The sequence below is a fragment of the Pipistrellus kuhlii genome, unplaced genomic scaffold, assembly GCF_014108245.1.
Source record: "Pipistrellus kuhlii isolate mPipKuh1 unplaced genomic scaffold, mPipKuh1.p scaffold_m20_p_1, whole genome shotgun sequence".
NCBI lineage: Eukaryota > Metazoa > Chordata > Mammalia > Chiroptera > Vespertilionidae > Pipistrellus > Pipistrellus kuhlii.
Genome location: NW_023425404.1, coordinates 27,647,340 through 27,672,138, shown reverse-complemented (window position 1 = coordinate 27,672,138; position 24,799 = coordinate 27,647,340). Strand labels below are relative to the sequence as shown.

The following is a 24,799-nucleotide window of genomic DNA, read 5'->3' as shown; positions in this document are numbered from 1 at the left end:
TTTAACAATTACCTTTAGAAAATCCCAGTTTTTGGGTAACTGTTCTTGCAATTTTAGATGTTGTTGCATCACTATAAATATATACTTCATCCATATTGTGCCAGTCCACGTGGTTTCGAGTCAACTTGAAACTATGAACAGCTGTTGCAAAAAGGAAAAACTGATTGAAAGTCTCCAAGATAAACTCCAGTTGTGTGAAAAATTATAATACACAGATTTTTAATTAAAAATATCCTATTTCATTAAACACATATTGATATAAAGCTAGTAATGGATAGGGACTTTATTTTGTAAATGATTAGCCATGCTATAGGGAATGACTATTTATTATAACAACATGGAATAATGGCTTAACTACTATAAATTTTAACCTCTAACATGTAGTTAATGTGTTTTTGTAAAATACTGCCTTCCCAGGTGATGTACTACTCCAAAGTCTTCAGCAGCTTTAACACAGAAACTTAAGTTCCACTTCTTCTGTTGATTTTTACTTTTGGATCTGTGAAAATTTCTCAGTGCAAAATAAAGTCTCATAGAGAAAAAAAATTATCTTTAAACTGAGAAGAAAATAATCTAATTTACTAGAGTATAAGGTATTTCTGGAATGGATATTAAAGCCAATTATCATTGGATATTGCTCAACATAAGAAAAATTCAAAGTTGAAAGATGGTTTAGTAAGAAATCTATTTTTTTTTCTATTATAATGCTCAAATCAGTATGCTTATTGCATTTCTATAACTGCCGTATGGTTGGTAAAAATGAGTTAAAAAAAAAAAATCAAAGCTATATTAAGGTGACCAGAAGTCCCGCTTTTGGTGGGACAGTCCCGATTTTTTAAACAATTTGTCTCATGTCCCGCGGCGCTTTAAAAAAGTCCCGATTTTTTTTGAAAGAATGCACGACAAGCTAGGGAACGGCGGGAGAACGGGAAGGGAATATACGGTTTTCGGCGGCCATGTGGCTATTTAGCCAGGATATGAGTTTTATGTTATTTTTGTTAATTTTATAATGTTAAACTTTAATAATAACAAATAATTGTTGAGAACTGCTTATCAAAGTTCGCATTGTTGTTCAGTTGTTAGAATTCAACCACTATTGCTTGGACTTAACGAACAATGGCATTTTTGGGATTGGCAACGACTGTAACTGTCTCTCAGATGATACACATCGTACTGTGTGCTAGTAAGCTAGTTAAACAAGTGATATCATTACAAATCAGCTATTCAGATAATTTAGGTTATTTATTTATTTAATAAATACATAAATTTTCTTGAATTTAGCAGACAGTACTCATATTATTTATATTTTATAGTGGCGGCAAAAAGTCTAGCGCCGGCCTTGAAAGTGACATGACTATACATAATTTTTATTTATTTATTATATTTGTAAGTTGTACTTATGTTGAAATTAAAAAAAAATTATACTATTTTTGCGTTCTAGGAAAATTTTTGTTGCTCCATATAGACCAAATTTTTAATCAAGACCCCCCCCATTTCCCTCCCCCCCCCCCCCCCCGGGTCATTGGTGTCCCGCTTTACCAATGTTAAAATCTGGTCACCTTAAGGTATATGCTCCTGAAATTCATAAATTCTGTGAGGCAGGACCTATATTATGTATCATCAGCACCAAACACAGTGTCCTTACAAAGTGTCTGACATGTATCACAAATTTAGTAATGTTTGTGGAAGCAATGAACCAAGGAGATTGTCATAACATGCCCACTAATTCATAATTTAATAATTATTATATTTTAAAGAACTTAAATATTTCCTATATCTCTGGTATAGCTTGGTACCTTCAAATAATTATGCTTGATTTATTTTCTAAAAATCCTCTTTAAGCAAAATATTATCTCCCATTATATACAAAGACACATAGGTACAAAGAGATAAAGTGACTTGACAACAGAATAATTACTGGCACAATCTAAGCTAAATATGAAAATATATATATATAACCTTGGTCATTATTTAAGATCCTAAGACATTTTTATGTACAGTGAAACCTCGGTTCTAAAACTTAATTTGTTCCGGAATGCTGTTCTGGAAGCGAATTGTTTGAAAACCGAATAATTTTTCCCAATTAAAAATAAGGTAAGTTGATTAATCCACTCCAGACCTTGAAATAATTCCCGTTTAACCTTTCATATATACTGTACAAGTCTAAGATACTGTTTAATCTATAAATACTTTCCTTAAATTTATTGAACCACCATCCCCTACCAGCCTTAAAGGAATCACTTTTAGCATTCGGTTCAGGGATGTCTTTCAGGTCAGTATGCAGCATCTTTTCTTGTTTCTATATCACTGCCTCTGAAAGGACTGTTACTGGCTAACTGCTTTTCCTTTATCCAAATCAGCAAGATTTTCTTCCTCTTCAGTTGCCATGATCATTATTTCTTTCACACCCTTAGCAACATTGGCACTCTTGATGGCCTCGTTATGTTTGAAAAATTGTGCTAGATTTCATCAGCAACAAAAGCATTCTTTCCTTTGTTGCCTGAGAGATGCTTTTTGTCATGCTGATGTATCAGCTTGAAAGGGTTGTCAGTTCAAGGACTGAAGTTTGGTTGGACAGCCTAGACATTTTTCCTGTGAACAACCAAATTGTTCCAGATGGGACATATTTGAGAACTGAGGTTTGACTGTAAACCTGTTTCCGACAAGAATACATAGAAAAGTAAATCCATTCCGGGAAAATGTGTTTATTAGCTATGTTACAAATGTAATTCAAAAATTTATGAGAAACTAATTGGTATTTAACTTACCTGCCAGGGCACATTACTAACATTGAACACAAGACCGAGATGCAATTAACAAACAATAATATCCTAAGTTCCGAAGAAAACAACGTACAAACTCAGCTTTATAAAAGGACTTTTCATAAATTAAAGAAAATATTTGACTACATTTAACAATTATTTACTTTTCTAATTTTATGTCCAATCCAAGTCACTATTTTAAGCCTTTTTGTCTGTTTCTAAACCATATTTTCGTTAAAATGGTTCTGAGCAACATACGGGAAAAACAGTGAAACTTCAAGATCAAGATATTGAGAGAATAGTGTTAGGCCAACAAAATTTCATTCTTAAAACTGGCGAATATCCCATTATTGGACTACACACATCATTTACAAATGTTTATAGCACTTATAATTAACACTAAAAAAAAACAGCACTATGTATATATTTTTATGCTTTAAATACTGATACTGATAATTTCTATGTCTTAAATACAACTGAATGCTCTAAATACAACTAAGTGCTATAAGCCAGGAATATAACTACATGGAGAAATGAAACTACAATTACTGTACCTTGGGAACGCTTTCGTTTAAGACCTGCCGCATCTGTACTCGCCTTATATCCTCTCCATTTGAACAGAGAAGGGAGGGAGAAGGGAGGGAGGTGGTAGGCAACTAAGAAAGCAAAAACACTGAGCTTCAAAGTAAATTTTAAATGAGGTTTGCTATTTTGCCTTTTTGTTAACTTTAAAAAATGAGTTGTATTTGACAAACATTCTAAATGTTTTATTTATATAATTTCTATTAAAAGTCAGTGAAGCAAATATCAATGTTTATCAAATATATGCTCTACTTTTACTGAAAAAATGGCAAACAATATCTAAATTTCTGTTAAAGACAACTATGCAACCATTATTTTTAATGTTTGCATAAGTAGAATAAAAAGACAGAGCACAGCACTTCTGTATGTGCAAGAGATTTATAATCCCCATCTTTACAACACTAAGGTTATGGCTATGCCAGTTGAAAACTGATGTGCAAACTGAGAATGCAATAAATAACATTTTAAATATCTAATTTCAGCTTTCAGTGAGAAGATAGGACAGTATACATTCCACTAGATGTTTTCGACTACTGGAGTATAACGGAACCTTCCAACAGAAACATAATATCCTTTCCACAACTGTTCAAGTTGTTAAAGACTTTTAAAAATGAAACTAAAAAAACAAAACAAAACAAAAAAACAAATTGGAAGCTCTTTTAACTGAGTTATTAATAATAAAAAATGATAGTGATAGAATGAAAAAAGGTCATTAAAAATATATGCTGACATCTTGTAAGCATGAAATAAGCTACACTGAGTACAGTTGGATAGACTTGATATCTGGCAAATCAGTAGATGACTCGAACCTTAAAATCACCACTTCCCCTGTCAAAATTGCTAATTATAGATTGTTTTTATACTTCAAGGAAGCAATTATTTTAAAATCCACTTTGAATTTACAAATCCATTTGTTAATAGTTCAGTTAATATGAACTGCCGTGTTTCCCCGAAAATAAGACATCCTCTGAAAATAAGACCCAGCGTATGAAAAGATAAGACATCCCCTGAAAATAAGACCTAGTGCAACTTTGGGAGAAAAAGTTAATATAAGACACTGTCTTATTTTCGGGGAAACAGGGTATTATGCACCACAGAACCTTTGTGATTTAAATTTATGTTCTAAAACATTTGATTTTCATCCTCCCTTCTACATTAATGTGACATTCAAAGTTTAGTTACTGTGCAAATGGGAAAATATTTAATTCCTGTTGTATGGTACTATAAATATATAAAAAAATCTTTACATACAATGATGAAGTATAAAGATTGGTGCAATCACTATAATTGAGAAATGCTTACAAGGCACTTTACATAAAAAACTATAGACTAGGATTAAAAATGGGTAGTAATATGATTATAAAATCATTTCATTGTCACAGGGGGTGGAAAATGACAACTGAAACAATTTTCATCACTGAAAGTGTTTCTTTGTTCATGAGCCTTCTGGTCAGTTACCGAGGAGTAGATGTACTACTTGTACAAAACATTTAGAAAAAAATATCAATAGGAAAAAGCTAACATATCCAAGTAGATCAAAACGGCATAGATTTGACACTTTATTTTTTAAAATATATTTTATTGATATTTTATAGAGAGGAAGAGAGAGGGATAGAGAGCTAGAAACATCGATGAGAGAGAATCATCGATCAGCTGCCTCTTGCACATCCCTCACTGGGGATGTGCCCGCAACAAGGTACATGACCTTGACTGGAATCGAACCCGGGACCTTTTAGTCCGCAGACCGACGCTCTATCCACTGAGCCAAATCGGTTTCGGCTAGATTTGACACTTTATTAACCAAGGAAACAGAACTTAAATTTTCTAAACCTACTAGTACAACTAACATGAATCAATTCCATACTTACTAAAAGAGAACTTATGGGAAATATATGAACTATCATGACCACTTTAAAATTATGCAAAAGCTTTCAGAAAGCTTGTCAAGATGCAAAAATGAAAGGCTTTCCTTTCTAAAGGAATAGTATAAATTAGGAATTAACAAAAGAGCAAACACCCCAAAACATTCAAAACAGAGGAGCATATTGATTTAAAACATTTTTATAAATTAAATAGATATGGTTCTTTTTTCCCAATTCCTATTTTCACTTGAAAGTCATTTGCTATATTTGTTACAACATCCTGTTAGCTTAGAGAGCTTAATTTTTCAACTCAAACTATCACAAAAGTATAGTAGACACAAAAGGGTTTACTATCAATCCAAATAGAAATCACTATTAAAAGAAATTCAAGTGCCAAAAAGCATTACTTTTTTCTTTTTTTAAAAATAAACATTTAGTTAGAAATTCTTATGTTGTGTTAGCAAAAATATATATTAACTCAAAATACAACTGTAAGTGCTAACTTTTTAGATGCTAGCATTTAATAAAAAATTTCTTTTAAAGTCCTGCAGAAAAATAAAATATTAAAGTATAAAATACAGCATTTCTAATAAATTTCTTTACTATAATTTACCTCTTAAAGACACTTTCTTCAATATGTAATTCTAAAAGCAACAGAGTATCAAAAAGGTGATTGCTGATGGCATACTAACTCCTAGAATGGAACAACTCAGTAACTTTTCCCTTTATAAAAGCTGGCAATCTGGTTAAACTCAACTTCAGGGGAAGAAGGCCTGTGCATCTCAAACCTGCCAAATGTAATGAGAAAACTTCTGGCAATCTTCTCAGAACTCAGAGAAATTAAGTTAGATAAATTTATATAAATTAATAACTAAGAAGTAGGCGGTGGGAATTCCAGGGGTCTTCAAACTACGGCCCACGGGCCACATGCGGCCCGCAGAGGAGTCTGATCCGGCCCGCCAGGTTTTTTGGGCAGTGAGCGCAGCCGAGGTGTTACAGTAGGAATTAGTAGTTCATATAGTCCGGCCCTCCAGCTCTCTGAGGGACCGTGATCTGGCCCCCACTTTAAAAAGTTTGAGGACCCCTGCGAGTCTAAACCTTCCCCTTTCCTCTCCTGCCCCAGTCTTTTTGACTTTTGAAATTCTATATTGATGTTTGGGATATCCCTATTCAGCAACAGAGATAGAAATGAGTACAACTTTACATGACAAATGTTAAATGTTGTAAATTCTTACAGATCCACTAACAGCTGTACAATCACAGCACTCGAAATTAGTTTGAACAGTAAAAAGTCCACTTTTAAACTTTCAACCCATATGCAGCATTATATTAATAATGTGACTCGTGTAGACAGCATATAGTTGGGTCCTGCATTCCTAACAAATCTGTCAAGCTCTGCCTTTTAATTAGATTGTTAGCTCACTTATATGTATTTACTATAGCTATCGATATGGGTCAATTTAGATCCATCATTCTCATTTATTTTTTCTTTATTCCATCTGTTTTTGTTCCTCCTTTCCAGTTTTTGTTTTCTTTTTTCTTTTTGTATGTGTGGGGGTTTAATTAAATGCTTTTTACTATTTTATTTCAATCTCTCTACTATCTCTCTCTTCTTCTTCGTTTTTGTTAATTCTCATCTGAGGATATTTTTCCATTGATTTTTAAAGAGAGTAGAAGGAAGGGTGAGACAGAGAGAGGGAAACATCAATATGAGACAGACACTTCAATTGGTTGCCCAATCAGGGCTGGGGATCAAGCTTGCAACTGAGCTATGTACTCTTGACTGGAAATGAACCTGGAATCCTTCAATCCGTAGACTGATACTCTCTATCTATGGAGTCAAACTGGCTAGAGCTTTTAAAAAAATGTGTTTTCTATACCTTTTTATTATGGAACTAGAGGCCCAGTGCACAAAATTCGTGCACTGGGCAGGGGGTGTCCTTCAGCCCAGCCTGCACCCTCTCCAATCTGGGACCCCCTGAGGGATGTTAAACTGCCTGGGTCTAAACAGGCAATCTGACATCCCTCTCACAACCCAGGATTGCTGGCTCCCAACTGCTCGCCTGCCTCACTTCCAGATTGCACCTAACCACTTCTGCCTGCCAGCCTAATCACCCCCTAACCACTCCTCTGCCATTCTGATTGATGTCTAACTGCTCCCCTGCCAGCCTGTTTGCCCCCAACTTCCCTCCTCTGTCAGCCCCTTGCAGACCTGGTCCCTCTCAACTGCCTTCCCTTGCAGGCCTGGTGCCTCCTAATTGCCCTCCCCTGCTGGCCATCTTGTGTCCACATAGGGTAGGATCTTTGACCACATGGGGGCAGTCATCTTGTGTGTTGGAGTGATGGTCAATCTTGCATATTACTCTTTTATTAGATAGGATAATTTTAGACATAGAAAAGTTTCAAAAATAGTATAGCTTCTCCTAATGTTAGTGTAACTATAGAACAACTGTGAAAACTAAGACATTAACGTTAGTACCATACTATCAACTAAAATAGAGACTTTATTCAGATGTCTCCAGTTTCTTCACTAATGTCCTTTTCTGTTTTGGGGCCCAATCCAGGCACCATGGTGTCTTTTGTTGTCACGTTTTCTTAGTCTTCTCTAACCTGTGACAAATTCCTTAATTTTTTCTTGTCTTTCATGACTTTGACATTTTAAAAATATTTCACTTTCAAGGTATCATTGACAAAATATTTAAAGTATACATTGTGGTAAAAATATACACTGTGAAAGATCCCCTCCATCTAGTTAATTATGACCTTGATATTTTTGAAGAGGTATTTTGCAGAATATCTCTCAATGTGAGTTTATTTTTTCACAAACAAATTGAGGTTATGTAATTTTTGGCCACAGTGAGATGCAGGATTAACTCTTTTTGTTCAACTGGCTATTTTTTTTTTTTTTTTTTTGCTGATTCCTGCTTTATATAGATGAATTAGAAAATGAACAAGATACTAATCTAGTCCTAGGTTGCAGTATTTACAAAATTACTTATTTGAAGGCCTGATTTTATTTGTATGATTCATCGCCAGTGAAATTTAGACTTTCATTTGTTTGGCTTCTAGATAAATGTCTCTTAACCTAGGAAGTGGTGTGATAAGAACAGTGTTTTTATTTTAACTCTCAAAAAAAAAATTAGATGAATTTTTTAAAATCTAAATCACAAATCTTTGTGTGCTAAAAGAGTTATGCACAATCTATTTAATTCAATGCTTACTTTGAAATCAGTAGGAAAATTAATAGGGAGAAAATACTAAACATATCCAACATACTGTGGCAAAGTTACCCTAGCCAAAATATAAAGTCAGAAAGTATTATTTTAGTTTAATGTCTTTCAAGGCAAGAATTCTGTTTAGTTTCTTAGCAATTCCCCATAGAACGTAGTAAGAGTTGCTAAATACTATATTTTAAAATGCTTTCAATTATTAAATGGTATTTTCCCCCCAGAAAGCTTCACCTGAATAACGCCACTGCACTGTAATTAACAACTCTCTTTATTCCAAATCTCTTTTCAGAGTGTATAATGGTCACTATCTACTGTGTTATCTTGTACTTACTCATTGTAACTGTTCTCATCTGTAAGCTTTTCCTTCCCAAAAGGCTTAATACCCTTGAGATTCTAGAAACCCTATTTCTTTCAGAAAAGTGCCTACCTAGCACACAGTATTATGTGCATGGGAAAGCATTCAAACTCTCCTGAAAATATAAAGAGCCAGGCTTTATCAGATATAAATGAGAAAATTTAGGTGGAAAAGATCTTCTCCCTTTCAAATTAATATGAAATTTCAGAAGCCTAGTGGTAAGAAACAAAATGAAAGTTTGTAATATTTTATCTTTTTAGTTGTAAATTTGAGTTATTTTTCCAACAAATACATATCTTTGGACAGCAAATGTTTTTTCCTTAAGACCAATGATAATTTTCAAATGTACTACCAAATTTTCCATAATTTTCAAAGTCAAATGTCACATCTTAATACATAAATGTATTAAATACCAAATAACCAATAAAATGGTTGGAAATTTAAAACAACAGCATATATACTGAATTGAATTTACCTTTGTGAATAATATCAATAAAATATGCTGATATAGTATATTTTTTTTAAAAAGTTTTCTTCTAATGAATTTCAAAGAATCATCATTTTGAAAGATTGCAATGCAAAAGTGTTTAACAGTTTAACAAATTTCCTGTTATTACTAACTAGAATTTTACCACTCAGTGTATTTGGTATATCCTTAAAGCTAGCAAAAAATATTATTATAATATTCTACAATGATACTCTAGAATCAACATATACACACAAAGGCATGATAAAAATCTACTCACACAAATAAACTATGTTCTTTAGCAGACTTATTTAAATGATTGGCTCCTATTAGGGTACTTCGAAGAAAAGAGAAGTATCCTGCTACATTTATCCTTTTTTTAAAAAAATGTGTTTTTTTTGTTGATTTTAGAAAGAGTAAAGGAGGAGAGGTGGGTGGGAGAGAGGGAGTGAGAAAGGGAAAGAGGGAGAGACATAAAAGGGAAGAAGGGAGGGAAGGGAGGGAGGGAGGGAGGGAGGGAGGGAGGGATTAATCAGTTGCCTCCTGCAAGCACACCTACTAGGTTCCACAATCTGGTGTGTGCCCTGACTAAGAATCAAACTGGTGACCCTTCGGTGCAGAGAACCACGCTTAACCAACTGAGCCAAACTGGTGAGGACTACATTTAACATTTTAATAGGGAGTAGAAATATAGATGACACGTGAAATTCTAATTTTTACTGTAATAGAAACAAGATTCCAAGTACATGGGATCTAGAGATAAAACAGAGCTGACGAACTTGTACAGGATGAATTAATAAGTGGAATAAAAAATGTTTTGAAAATAGATTGAAAAAGAGAAACAATCTACTTATACTTTTATTATTCACACCACACTTTCTCTCCTCTAAGCTCTTAGGATTGAGGTTTATTTTTCATACAGACAGTCCTCGGATTCAACGTATGTCATTTTGTGGTTACCTCGCCATCTCCCATTTGTTTATTAAAAAAAAAACCAAATTCTGTCATTTCGATGTATGTACATATGTGCTTTTATTTTTTTTTTTATTATTTATTTACCACAAGTAAAGGCCAGAAAGGGTTATCTTTCTTTTAAGTTTTTTTACTGTTTCACTTCATTACTGCTGTGTATGCGCTCCATGTGAGTGACGTAGGTGCCTATGTAGGTGGGTTCCGACTTAACGGCAAAAATCATGTTACACCGTGCTGTAGAAACGGATCTCCGACGTAACCCGAGGAACTACTATACATTAATAGTAAAAAAAAAAAAACTATGGGGAGGGAGGGCATGTTTGGGAATGGGGGAGGGGGTGGGGATTGGTAAGGTATGTACACATATAATATCTTAATTAAAAATAAATAAATAAATAAATAAATAAATAAATAAATAATTGGGGGAAAAAATAATTTGGGTGGATACGCTGGGTTAGTTAAGGCAAGACTTAAGGAGAATTAATAGAAAGGGAAAAATCCAGAATTCAGCCTTTTCCAATATCAATAAAATGATATAAAGGTCAGTTCTTCAAATACTATAAAGTAGGCTTTTGTGTTTATTTTGGAGTGGTGAAGAGAGGTTACAAAATACTTCAGGCACTAATAAAAGATCACAGATATGTAAAATTTACTATTTGTGATATAACTAGGGAAGTATTGTCTCTACAGCAATCTGTAGGAATGTACATAGAACTTGCTCTGTAGACACTGAATTGCTCTTTATATACTGATATGTAAAAATCTTGATGTTGGCTCTGGCCTACATGAGTTAGTTGGTTGGAACATTGTTCTGTACACCAAAAGGTGGTGGGTTTGATTGCTGGTCAGGGCACATACCTGGGTTGTGAGTTCAGTCAGGGTACCTAAAGGAGACAGATAACCAATGTTTCTCTCTCATATTGATGTCTCTCTCTCTCCCCCTTCCTTTCTCTCTCTTTTTCCCTTCCCTTCTCTCTCAAATCAATAAAAAAATTAAAAACATTGACGTTGGATTTTACACTGAAATAAGTACATATTTGACTCTGCAGATTAGGAAAATATTTAAAATTTCAGAGTATGTTATCTAGTACATAACAGACAACTATTATTATACACACTAGAGGCCTGATGCACAAAATTTGTACACGGGGTGGAGGGGGGGTCGGTGGGTGTCCCTCAGCCCAGCCTACACACTCTCCTATCTGGGATCCCTCTCACAATCTAGGACTGCTGGCTCCCAACCTCTCACTTGGCTGCCTGCCTGATTGCCCTAAACCACTTCTGCCTGCCAGCCTGATCACCTCCTAACCACTCCCCTGACAGCCTGATCAACACCTAACCGCTCCCCTGCTGACCTGATTGCTCCTACATGCCCTCTCCTGCAGGCATGGTCACCCCCAACTGCCCTCCCCTGCAGGACTGGTCTCCCCCAACTGCTCTCCCCTGAAGGCCTGGGTTCCCCCCAAACTGTCTTCCCTTACAGGCCTGGTCTCCCCCCAAATGCCCTCTCCTGCTGGCCTGGTCTCCCCCAACTGCCCTCCTCTGCTGGCCTCGTCACCCCTTACAGCCCTCCCCTGCAAGCCATTTTGTGTCCACATGGGGGCAGCCATCTTTGACTACATGGGGGTGGCCATCTCGTGTGTTGGAGTGATGGTCAATTTGCATATTACTCTTTTATTAGATAGGATTTGTTAGATTTAATTACCAATTTATTCAGTAGCCACAACTTTCCTCAATTATGAAAACTTTTAATCACCTAGATACAAAAGATATTTTAATTTGGTATAAGCTAAATTATAGTTGCCATGCCTGTGTGTGTGTGTGTGTGTGTGTGTGTGTGTGTGTATTTAGGGAGAGATAAGAGTAAAAAGTAGGACAGAGAAAAGACTTGAGATGTTTCTTATTACTTGTAAGAAAAAAAATAAGCCAATTTAATGCTTGTTGTTTTGTCATTAATTTTGTTATATAAACTATAAACAACTATTTCCAATCACCGTATTTTTTGGACCATAAGACGCACTTTTCCCCCCCCAGAAGTAGGGGGAAAAAGTCCCTGCGTCTTATGGTCCAAATATAGCCTACACATATACTTTAAAAAAAAAGTTTTTTTACTTGCCCGGCTCTGTGTGGTCTCTGTGTGCTTGCCCGGCTCTAAAATGGTTCTAAATGCTGCTGTTTACTTTACAGGGTTGATTACATGTGTTTATGACTGTGATGTTGGGTTTTAATGCACATAAAATATTTTAGGACACTATTTGTTTCAGAATCTTTTTTTCTTCATTTCCCTTCTCTAAAAACTGGTGCGTCTTATGGTCCAGAGCGTCTTATGGTCCGAAAAATACGGTACATTCATTTTTTCCAAAATGCATTCAGTGAATTACTTAATCAATTCTGCTTTGGAGATGTTTAAGAGGGGAAGGAAAAGAATCACTTAACTAACCAGATTTAACAGGGCTTGCCAAGAAACCTCCCAAATAAAGGCAAGCATGGATGAAGAAACACTTAAAAAAAGAGAGATGAATCTACAAATTCTAATTCACCTATACCGTTATACTTACCAGAATAGTTGATCCCACTGCCTGCAGTAAATGGAACAATAGAAGTATTTTTAAATGTATCACGTATTTTGAATTTTACTCAAGATTAGACATAACAAAACATAGTAATCTTGGCTATTATATAATTATTTTAAACTACTGCAAACATATTCAAGTGGTGAATGAGGAAATGTAAAGAGTAGATTGTTTAAAAAAGTTGGTTATTAATATGGAGACGTCTAAGATATACAAAATAAATTAATATTAACAAAACTGCTCTTTTGATATAACGACAGGGATCTTTTTTTAAGTTCAATTTTCTTTAATAACTAAAAAGAATGAATTTAGAGAGCACATTATGACAACTTGTCATTTATAGTAAATCATGTTATGCCACTGAACATACATGTTAAGTAAAATAGAAACTGAGATAGTTCAGAAATTTATAGATATTTTAAAATTTAAAATAATTATCAAATGTTTAAAATAATGAGAAGTTTTATAAATATGAATACTCCTAACTTACTTTGTCAAAACTAAAAATAACTTCAAACTTTATCAACAAGTTGATTTATATAATGTATTAAATATATTAATTGGTCTTACCATCTTTTCCATCTATGGATTTTGACACTTCTGTATCAAAACTTTCTTCTATTTGCTGACCTCTAAAACAGCTGAGATGTTCTTGCTCAATTAAATTACTTTCTTCTTCTTCTAAAGGCTGCCAAGTACCATCAATAAACCACTGTCCACGCATTACTGGTATTTTATCAGCCTCTAAAAAGAGAAATGACAGAATTATACAACATTATAGAATCCTCTAACTTCTCATAAATTCCCAAAAGAATTACAAGTTTATGTTTTGCTACTTCTAAAACAGACTTTCATGACTAAAACTTTAAATTTCAGATTTTAAGCCACAAAATATAATTTTTTCAGCATATAATTTTACTTTCACTAAATATTAAATATAAAAGTTACTTTGGTATTGGAAAGGTAGCTGAGAAGTTATCTATATAACTGAGGTCCTGAGTAACCAAATTAGGAGGATAAGTTTAAGAATCCTATCTAATAAAGAGGGAATATGCAAATTGACTGTCACACTGTCACAAAGATGGCAGCAACTATAGCCACAAGATGGCAGTGCCCAGTCCCCTCAGCCCTGCGGAGGTGGGGGTAGGCGCAGGGTGTGGCTGGCCCCTCAGCCCCCCAGCCACACAGGGCTGGCCGAAAGTGCAGGCAAGCCTCAGATACGCCCAGGGCCACCTGAGGCTCAGGTAAACAGGGCTAGCTGAGGCTTGTGCTGCCAGCAGTGGCAGCAGCAGAGGTGTGATGGGGGTGTCACCTTTTCCTGATCGCCATGTTGCCTCCTGCCACTGAAAGATCCCAGGGGCAGGGTGGGCTGAGGGACCCCCACTCCAGTGCATGAATTTTGATGCACTGAGCCTCTAGTATTGCTAGAAAATTCCCAGAGGTAGTGGTAGTGGCTGGTGTGGTTCAGTGGTTAAGTGACAACCTATGAACCAGGAGGTCATGGTTCAAATTCTCAACAGGGCACTGGTATTTCAGGTTTAGTCTCCAGGAAGGGGCGTGCAGGAGGCAGCTGATCAATGATTCTCTCTCATTGATGTTTTTATCTTTCTCTCCTTCCTTTCCTCTCTGAAAATACGTTGAAACAAAACAAAAACTCCCAGAAGTAGTTTAGCAATAACTTGTGTGCACTTTCTAGAGCTACTGTGTAGGTTATAGGCTCACAGAATTACTAAATAACTGAAACTTTCAATTTTAGTAAGTGCCTCAATTTTTTAAAATAATTGAGAAAAACTTTTTTGAATAACTAAATAATACTTTGATTAAATCACTGTTCCTGTAAGCCTAAGACTTTCAGTTGCTATTTATTTAAACAAACAAATGTCAACTAAGCTATGTTGAATCCTTTAAAATTTTAAAAATAAAGCAAAAATAGAGAAACCAAGACGGCAGTAGAGGTGAACACCTGAACTTGCTGCCTCGCACAACTTCAAAACCACAACTAAAAGACAAAACGGACACCATCCAGAATCACAGGAAGGCTGGCTAAGTGGAAATTCTACAACTACTGTAGGAGGGAAGAAAAAAGCACCCTGAGACTCAGAGGAGCTGCGGAAGTAAAGTGCAGAGGTACGGAGGTGTACTCGCAGAGAAGGCTGGCAACTGAGTATGTGGCTGGCTTTTTCAATCCGCAGGGAGACACAAGCTCCTGACTGCTCTGAACTCCAGTTCTGGGCAAGACTCCGGGGACCCAGACTCATACGAGGAGAAACTGGACTGTCTGGCAGTGGGTGGAACTCAAGGGCAGCTTTCTCTCAGAGGTGCTTGCAGTGAGTACCAAGGGACACTGAGACCCTGGGGCCTCTTAGAGCAGGGCTGATGGGAAGCCACTGCTGTCTGCTCTTCCCTGAGACTCCGCCCCATCCAAGTGCAGAGGCTTTTGCATATGAATGGCCTCGTCCTTTAAAATCTAAACGTAGCTAACAAACTGCAGCTGAGTCACAGAGACCCAGAACATCCAAAAGAAGGCCCAAGGCCCCACAGAAGCTTGCATTGCTTCATAGCTGGGCCTCATCTGAGCACCTCCAAAATCCAAACAAAGAGGAGGAATCTGCAGATCTCTCTGTAGCTCCTGTTGGGTGGCCTCAGGCAGAGGCTAAATTAGCACCTCCTTGGAGATCCAAGAGCCGGTGCACCCAGGAGTCAGAGTAGGACCATCCAGATTACAACTTCTCAGATCCACTAAGGCACATGTGTCAAACACAAGGCCCGCGGGCCAAATCCGTCCCGCCAGGCCTTGCAATGTGGCCCGCACCGCGCTGTCATCACTGCACTCCGCTGCGTTTCCATCACAATGACAGTTTATGACTGTTCAGTAAACCATTCGGCCCGCGATTTAGGCTGGATTTTAGATTTTGGCCCCTTCTCTGATTGAGTTCGACACCCCTACACTAAGGGAAACACTCGGGGGCAGACTCAATGAGCACCAAAGCCCCACTGAAGCAAGTCTTGCCTCATAAGGGTGTCTCCAGCACAAAAGTTCTCCCATCATAGACACAGCTGATTCTCACAGCCAACTGGCCTGGAGGTGAATTCTGCCCACTGATACCAACAATTAAGGCATAACTACAAGACTGTGCACATCGCACAAAGAGGTGCACCAAGAGTGTCCACCTCAGGTAACGGAGGAGGCTGAGCCACTGGGCCATATAGGAGGACACCTAGCACACAAAGCCACTCTATCAACTCAGAAGCAGCAAAAATGTGGAGACAAAGAAACAGATCACAAATGAAAGAAATGGAGGAAAGCAAATGACTGGATATAGAATTCAAAACCACAGTTATAAGGTTTTTCAAGAATTTCCTAGAAAAGGACGATAAATTTAGTGAGACCCTCAAGGATATGAAAAAGGACCAACTAGAATTAAGCATATACTAACTGAAATAAAAAATAATATACAGAGATCCAACAACACATTAGAAGATCATAAGAATCAAGTCAAAGATTTGAAATATGATGAAGCAAAAAACACCCAACCGAAAAAGCAAAAAGAAAAAGAATTCAAAAAGTTGAAGATAGTGTAAGGAGCCTCTGAGACAACTTCAAGCGTAGGAACATCAGAATTATGGGGGTGCCAGAAAGAGAGAGAGAGCAAGATACTGAAAACCTATTTGAAGAAATAATGACAGAAAACTTTACCCACCTGGTGAAAGAAATAGACTTACAAGTCCAGGAAGCACACAGAACCCCAAACAAAAGGAACCCAAAGAGGACCACACCAAGACACATCATAATTAAAATGCTAAGAGCAAAAGACAAAGAGAGAATCTTAAAAGCAGCAAGAGAAAAACAGTTGGTTACCTACAAGGGAGTACCCATACGAATGTCAGCTGATTTCTCAACAGAAACTATGCAGGCCAGAAGGGAGTGGCAAGAAATATTCAAAGTGATAAACAGCAAGAATCTACAACCAAGATTACTCTACCTAGCAAAGCTATCATTCAGAATTGAAGGACAGATAAAGAGCTTCAGAGATAAAAAAAAGCTAAAGGAGTTCATCAATACCAAACCAGTGTTATATGAATGCTGAAAGGTATCCTTTAAGAAGAGGAAAAAGAAGAAAAAGGTAGAGATAAAAATTATTAACAGCAAATACATATCTAACAACAAGTGAATCTAAAAATTAAGTGAATAAAAAATGTGATGAACAGAATAAACTGGTGAATATAATAGAATCAGGGGCATAGAAAGGGAGTGGACTGACAATTCTCCGGGGGAAAGGGGTGTGGCCGGTACGGGAAGAGACTGGACAAAAACCGTACACCTATGGATGAGGATGAGCTTAGTGGGGAGGGCAGAGTGTGGGAAGGGAATCAGGTGGAGAGGAGCTATGGGAGGAAAAAGAGGAACAATTGTAATCTGAACAATAAAGATTTACTAAAAAACAAAATTAAAGCAAAAAGATAATGGAAATAACAAAGCCCTAAAAATAGCAAAATGAAACAAATGAACTTAATTAAGTTGTGAGTTGATGATTTAATCACATGTATAGAAATTATTTCAAATAAATTATTTCAAACAGTAATTTGTACATATATATTAGGTATTTGTCATGGATAAAAAATGCAAACATATTTTAAAACTTTTACAGTACCTACACTTCATAGTTGTTAATTTTATAATATTGGTATTGTTACCGTATTTTTCGGACCATAAGACGTACTTTTTCCCCCCCAGAAGTGGGGGGAAAAAGTCCCTGCGTCTTATGGTCCAAATATAGCCTACACATATACTTTTAAAAAAAAGTTTTTTTACTTGCCCGGCTCTGTGTGGTCTCTGTGTGCTTGCCCGGCTCTAAAATGGTTCTAAATGCTGCTGTTTACTTTACAGGGTTGATTACATGTGTTTATGACTGTGATGTTGGGTTTTAATGCACATAAAATATTTTAGGACACTATTTGTTTCAGAATCTTTTCTTCTTCATTTCCCTTCTCTAAAAACTGGTGCGTCTTATGGTCCAGAGCGTCTTATGGTCCGAAAAATACAGTAATTTAAAACTGTAGGTTATGATAACTAAATTAACTTTGTTAATATAATCAGAAATCAAGACTTTTTTGCACTAGAAAAAAGATACAATGTAAAAGTCAAAAAAATAACAACTATAATTTTAAATTTCAATTAGAAATGTCACCATGAGATAATGATGCATTCTCTCTTTTAAAAATATCCTAAGCTTTGCCCACTTGATAAGGTCAAGAAACAAAGACCAATCCAGGATAATTGAGTACTCCCAACATAAAGACTGTGATCTCTAAATATCATTTCCCACTAAAAGAAACCAAGAGTCCTTGAAGAAATGACTAATTTCAGGTGTAGGATGGGAAATTAACTAGATGGCCATGAAACATCTTATTGTAGCAGACTTGTACTGAGATATATTCAAAATCCATTATGTGTTTCTATTTCTTCTTGCATTGTGCTATACGATTGACTCTCAAACAACATGGGTTTGAACTCCAAGGGCCCAATTACATACATAATTTTAAAAATATACATGCTTTATTGATTTTTAGAGAGAGAGGAAGGGAAAGGGATAAAGGAGACACTGATGAGAGAGAAATGTCACCTATCAGCTGCTTCCTGCACAGCCCATACTGGGGATTGAGCCTGCAACCCAGGCCTGTGCCCTGACTGGGAATTGAACCACTGCCCTCTTGGTTCCCAGGTTGACGCTCAGTCACTGAGCAACAGAAGCTGGGCATAATTTTTAAAAACTTTTTCTTAAAAAAAATGGTGGCAGAGTAAGTGGATGCTGCATGGACATGCTCCCAGGAACAAACTGGTATTACAACTAAAATACAGAAAAACTTCCTGAATAATCAACGGAAAATCCGCAGGAGAGAACCCTATCACCCAAGGACGGAAAGTGAAGATCGCATAAAGACTGAAGAAACAGAAACTCAGAAAAAACATGCAAACATTTCTTTAGCTTTTCATCATAAGAACACAAATATATAATATACATGAAATAGAAAATATGTGTTAATCAACTGTTATTAGTAAGGATTCTGATCAACAATAGGCTATTACTGTTAAACTTTGGAGGAGTCAAATGTTATAGTACATGGATTTTTTTAATGTGTGGGGGTCAAGACCCCTAACCCCTGGGTTGTATAAGGATTAGTTGTATTCTAGTATAGCAATTCTGCTATGTTGATGTGTTTGCTATATTATTCGGTACAGAAGGTATTAAAAAATGTATCACAACTTCATTGAGAATTATGGCTTTTAACGGTGAAAAGTATACCCTGGCCTGGCTGATGTGGCTTAGTTGGTTGGAGTGTCGTCCCTTAAACCAAACATGAGTTTGATTCCCAATCAGGGCACAGATTTCAGGTTTGATTCAGTCAGGGCATGTACAGGAGGCAACCTTGATGTTCCATTCTCATATTGATAATAGTCTCTCAAATCAATAAACATATCCTTGGGTAATAATTTTTTAAAAAGTATACTCTGTTGCATCTAACAATATTTTGCCTAGTTTTTTCTTTGACTGGAGATGGCAACCTCTGCTTTCAGACTATTTCAGTATGCCGGTGATTGGTATTTTTTTTTTTTTGCACATCCCTTTATATTTGTCCTTTTAAATCACTGTGCTTTAGATGTGTCTCCTGTATACGGCATAAGACTGAGTTTTGCTTTATGAAGCCATTTGACATTTTTTTCTTTTAATAGGCGAGTGAAGCTTATTGATGACTGACATGTTTAAACTCTATAATTACCATTTTTATTATTCATATTTATCCTTTTTCTTTCTCTAGTTGCTATTTTTTGCCTTTTTTGTTTAGTGGTTGCCTTTGTATGTGTATGAGTAGATGATATGTATTTCAGAGTTTCCTAAATCTCTCTTCTGCTTACTTAACTTTTTATCATCTGGCCCCTTTAAGTGGTATCCCCTAATTCCCACTTATTACTTATGCAATAGGGCAGTGGTCGGCAAACTGCGGCTGGAGAGCCCACATGCAGCTCTTAGGCCCCTTGAGTGTGGCTCGGCGTTAGAACCTCTTCTTCAAAATAGACTCGCCCAGGACAAAAGTCAACTTCTGCGCATGGACCACGAAGTTTCATTGCACTGTACGTGTGTGCCCGGTCCTGGTATTTTGTGGAAGAGCCACACTCAAGGGGCCAAAAAGCCGCTTGTAGCTTGCAAGCCACGGTTTGCTGACCACTGCAATAGGGAATTATTTTATTTTACTTTTCCCTTTATTTATTTTTAGTTTTATTCTTTCTATTATACTTTGTTGGAACATGTAACAATTATATTCACGTTACCACCATTTTAGTATTGGATTTATAATGAAATATATTAAATTCTCATTAAATATTTCCTAAATTCTTTTATGTTCAAAACTGATACTTGAAGGACAGGTTGGCTAGCTTGAACTTTGCTTCCTTGTTTTGTTTTGTTTTTAAAAAAATGCTATTGCATGTAGCCTTACTTTGTGTATTTTTCAGAGGTATGAAACACATTCTACTTTTTAAAAATTGGCAATACAGTCTTCCCCCGCCCCTTGGAGATCCAGAAAAAAAATTGTCTTTAAACTTTAATAGTTTCACTAATCCTTAAAATCTAATAATTTATGACTCAGAGTTCACGTTCCGGATCAATCCGTTCAGGGTAGGTAGGCCCTTTTAATCTGCAGATTTCCATTTTTCTCTAATTTCTGAAAAGATTCCCAATTATGGTTTAAAATTTGTTCTGTTCTGTTGATTTCTTTTTCTTCTTCAGGGGCTCTATCAGTACTCTAGGTCTTCTTTTGTATTTACAGCATTTTACCCCCTTTCTCTCTGATACTTTTTGCTTCTCTCTGTATCTCATGTTCATTCTTTTGGTTGTTTTCCTTCCTTTCATCAATGCCCTTACATTAATACCTCTATTAATACGTCCACAAGTTTGAGAATATTTTATTTGGTCGGAGTGTTATAATATAGTTTCTCTTTGTTTTGTGTTTGCTTTTGAGGGGAAGAATTTTTATCAGTGAAAATGCATTAACTGACATTTTCCATATTCCTCTTAAAGTAACTTTGTATGATATTTTCTTTATTTTTATTCCTGAGCATTTTATGGATAGAGTTCAAGAGTGTCTGCTTCTGTAGGTTAGTAAGAGCAGAAGCTTTAATGGATGATGCCATGGTGATAATGGGCAGGTGGGTATGGAATCTGTGTCCCTTGTTTCTCTTTCATTTCCCTAAGATCCTAATTTTCTCCTTCCTTCTTTCCTCTCACTGTCATGGCTCCAAGAGGCACCTTACTTCCTCTATCTTCTCCCCTAGGAGGAATGTTTTCCTAATGGTGCTACTTCTGGTCCCTCTCACCTTCACACACCTTCCCTCCAGCTGCTGCTTTGAATCACTAAGTCCCCAGACAGTGTTCATATTTTGCCAGTTGTGTGGGGGAAGTTTTCTTTCTGAGGGTAATTCTGTTTGAACTTCATTTTAATCTCTGATACCCTCTCCTGTTTTTCAGTCTCTAAAGCTTTTCTTTCCCCCACTTTCCAGAACAGAACAGAACAGAACACAAACCTGCTTCCCCACCTGTCTCCCCTGTCAAAGCGGATGTAAGACTAATATTCAGCCAGTCACTCAAGAAAGAAATCTGGGAGTCATCTAAGATGCCTCCTCCTCAAATGGACACCAAGTACTGTTTATTGAATTTCCTAAATCACCCTCATTCCTTACTCATCAGGCCTACAGTCAATGCCTGAATTCATACTCGTATCATTTCTACCTGTTTTATTTCAGAAACTTTCCATCTAAACTTATATCCTTAGCTTCAATTCTTACCACCACTACCAAATACCTGCTCACAAGCATATGCATGTAAAAGTACATGCACATACATACACAGATTCCCCTTAAGTTTCTTCTCTTTAGACACTCAGTTCATATTTTCTAGAGTTGTCAGAGAACCTTTCTAAAATTCAACAAATCATATTATTCGAATACTTAAATTAGTTCTAGTAATAATTAATGTAGTTTTCTAATACTTTAAATCGAATTTATTTAAACAATACAACAAAATTTAATCAACAATATAGTTGCCGTTGTTTTCTACTACTTGTGCCCAACGCTCAGGAAGCATTTTAATCCCTCTGTTGTAAAATTCTTGTGATTTTGATGCAAAAAATTCAATCAATGCATTTTTGAGGCATTCTTCATTATTAAATTTTTTTCCAAGAAGAAAGTTTTGCAAAGAACGAAACAAATGGTAATCGGAAGGGGCAATATCAGGAGAATATGCAGGTTGAGGGAGAACTTCCCATTCCAACTGGCGCAGATTTTCCAGCAGTGATTCTTGCAGTATGCGGTCGTGCGTTATCGTGGTGAAGAATTACGCCCTTCCGTTTAATCAGCGCGGGTTCTTTTTCTCTTAAAGCTTGGGCTAACCTTTCCAATTGGGCACTATACACTGCACTTGTAATGGTTTGGGTAGATCACATGTGTCAAACACAAGGCCCGCGGGCCAAATCCGTCCCACCAGGCCTTGCAATGTGGCCCGCACCGCGCTGTCATCACTGCACTCCGCTGCGTTTCCATCACAATGACAGTTTATGACTGTTCAGTAAACCATTTGGCCCGCGATTTAGGCTGGACTTTAGATTTTGGCCCCTTCTCTGATTGAGTTCGACACCCCTAGGTTAGATGGTAAAAGTTCATAATGAAGAATTCCTTTAAAATTCTACCAAACACACAACATCACTTTTTTCGCATGCAAGTCAGGTTTTGGCGTGGGCTGCGGAGCCTCATTTTTGTCCAACCATTGAGGCCGCCTTTTCAAATTAACATACAGCACCCATTCTTCATCTCCGGTAACAATTTGCTCTAAAAACGGCAAACGGTTTTGACGAGAGAGGAGCGAACTGCAAATTGTGACTCTTTGATTACGGTTGCTGTCGGTCAACTCATGAGGAACCCATTTTCCAAACTTTTGGACTTTGCCAAGTGCACGCAATTGATTGGAAATTGTTTTTTGTGAACAATTTAAAGTTGTCGCAAGCTCTTGTTGGGTAATTTGAGGATTTGGCACCAAAAGAGCTTGAAGAGCTTCTTGATCAAAATTGGACACCCGGCCTCGACCACTCTTGTCATCTAACGAAAAATTTCCCTCGCGAAATTTCTCAAACCAACGCTGGCATTTTCTGGCGCTAACTGCATCTTGACCAAGAGCACTACAGATGTTTTTTGCAGCCTCACTTGCTTTTCTTCCTAATTGGAACTCGTAAAGCATGCAGTGCCGAATATGCTCTTCATCCGCCATCTTCTTAGCCCTAGTTTTGCAACAAAAACCAAACCAAACACAAACTTTTTCAAGCAAAACTTGTTAATTGCACTTCACACGTTCTGTAGATACCACGTGTTTGAAGGTTATGTCAATACAAGTCAACGCCAAGCAAGATTTTAAACGAATGTTTAAAAACGACATTAATTATTACTAGACCCGATACCTTGGTTTTGGGCATATCCCCAGTAGGAGGTGTGCAAGCAGCAGCTGATCGATGACTCTGTCTCATCGATGTTCCTAACTTTCTATCCTCTCCCTTCCTCTCTGTACAAAATCAATTATATATATATATATATATATATATATATTTAAAAACAAAAGAAGGAACCATGGCACCAAGAATTTAAATTGCCCAGTTAGCAGATATTACATGGCAGGGCTGGAATTTGGGCCCAGAAAGTCTGCCTTCATTTACATTCATAAACATTACACAATGTTGCCTCTCTAGAAGAATAAAAATTGAAATGGAGATGGCAGAGTTGAAATTGATGAGCTAAAGTAGGGTAAGAATTTACTTGAAAACAAATGTATACAAGGTTCATCCTTTATGTGTTACCTCTCATACATTTTGATGGGTTCTACATCTGGCTATAGAAGACAGAATCCTGTTGGGCAATCAGAATTCCAAACAATCCAGTATTCCAGGAGTAGGGACATTCATTATATGTGAGTTACACCCTTCTCCAACAACAACAAAAAAGGTGTAATAACGTAGTTTACCTAACAGGCTAAATAGTAAACAGGTTAAAAACAAACTGCAACTATATAAAAAAAGATATTCTAAAATACAGGATCCTAGTTTTTTCTAATGAAAAACAAAAGAGCAGAACCATGGGTGGTGGTGGTAATTTTAAATGAGAATAGTTAATAGCGGTTGGTTATACAATTAAAATGTCAAGCAGCCTGGCCGGTGTTGCCCAGTGGTTGAGCACTGGCCCATGAACCAGGAGGTCACAGTTCAATTCCTCGTCAGGGCACATACCAGGTTGTGAGCTCGATCCCTAGTGGGGATGTGCAGGAGGCAGCCAATCAATATTTCTCTCTCACACCCATATTTCTGTCTCTCTATCCCTCTCCTTTTCCCTCTGTAAAATCAATAAAAGTATATTTTTAAAAAAAGAAAAAGGAAAAAAAAAAGTCAAGCTAAGGTATGTGTTTTTCATAAACCTTATAGATAGGTAGACCTGTCTCATTTAATGCTGACTATATAGGAAGGTTTCATTTCACCAATAGATAACCAGCATGGAAGAGTGAGTGCCATGAAAAGTGCATGAGTATCCATCCTGTGCTTTCTTCAGTGGTCCTCAACAATCTCTTTGTAGACTCTTTCCAATGATTATCTTTGATTCACAGCAGAGATTTTCTTTTTCCAAACAGACAAACTTGTGGTTACTTAATGTTAAAATATATTCCAGATGTTAAATTCAAGTTTTACTGAGGCCTACGTGGGTGAATTTGGTAGACTTGCGATACCCTGAGCCCACCTAGAAGCAACTCTATAGAATGAGAAAAAAGTAACAGATTTAGTCAATAAAATACTAACTATAAGTTGATCATTTGTAATAAGCAGTAAATTACAAGGTGCGACTGCTTTCCACTATGTTTATATTGAGGCTCAGAAGTAATTCTAACTCTGCTCCCTATGCATCATCTACAG

General features: G+C 36.6%; 1 protein-coding gene across 10 annotated transcripts in view; it reads right to left on the bottom strand.

Moving 5' to 3' along the window:
- The window catches only part of DDHD1 (DDHD domain containing 1), a 79,349-nt gene that overhangs the window by 46,722 nt on the left and 7,828 nt on the right, over positions 1 to 24,799 (bottom strand). For 4 of the 10 annotated variants that reach the window (XM_045580560.1, XM_045580570.1, XM_036436356.2 and 1 more), the window contains exons 2-5: positions 13,373 to 13,546; positions 12,788 to 12,808; positions 3,317 to 3,418; positions 13 to 141 (exon numbers count right to left, since the gene is read on the bottom strand). In XM_045580560.1, the coding sequence (XP_045436516.1) occupies positions 13 to 141; positions 3,317 to 3,418; positions 12,788 to 12,808; positions 13,373 to 13,546 (426 nt within the window). The remainder of the gene's footprint in view (positions 1 to 12; positions 142 to 3,316; positions 3,419 to 12,787; positions 12,809 to 13,372; positions 13,547 to 24,799) is intronic. The other 6 variants (XM_045580550.1, XM_036436387.2, XM_036436376.2 and 3 more) reach the window with 4 other exon arrangements.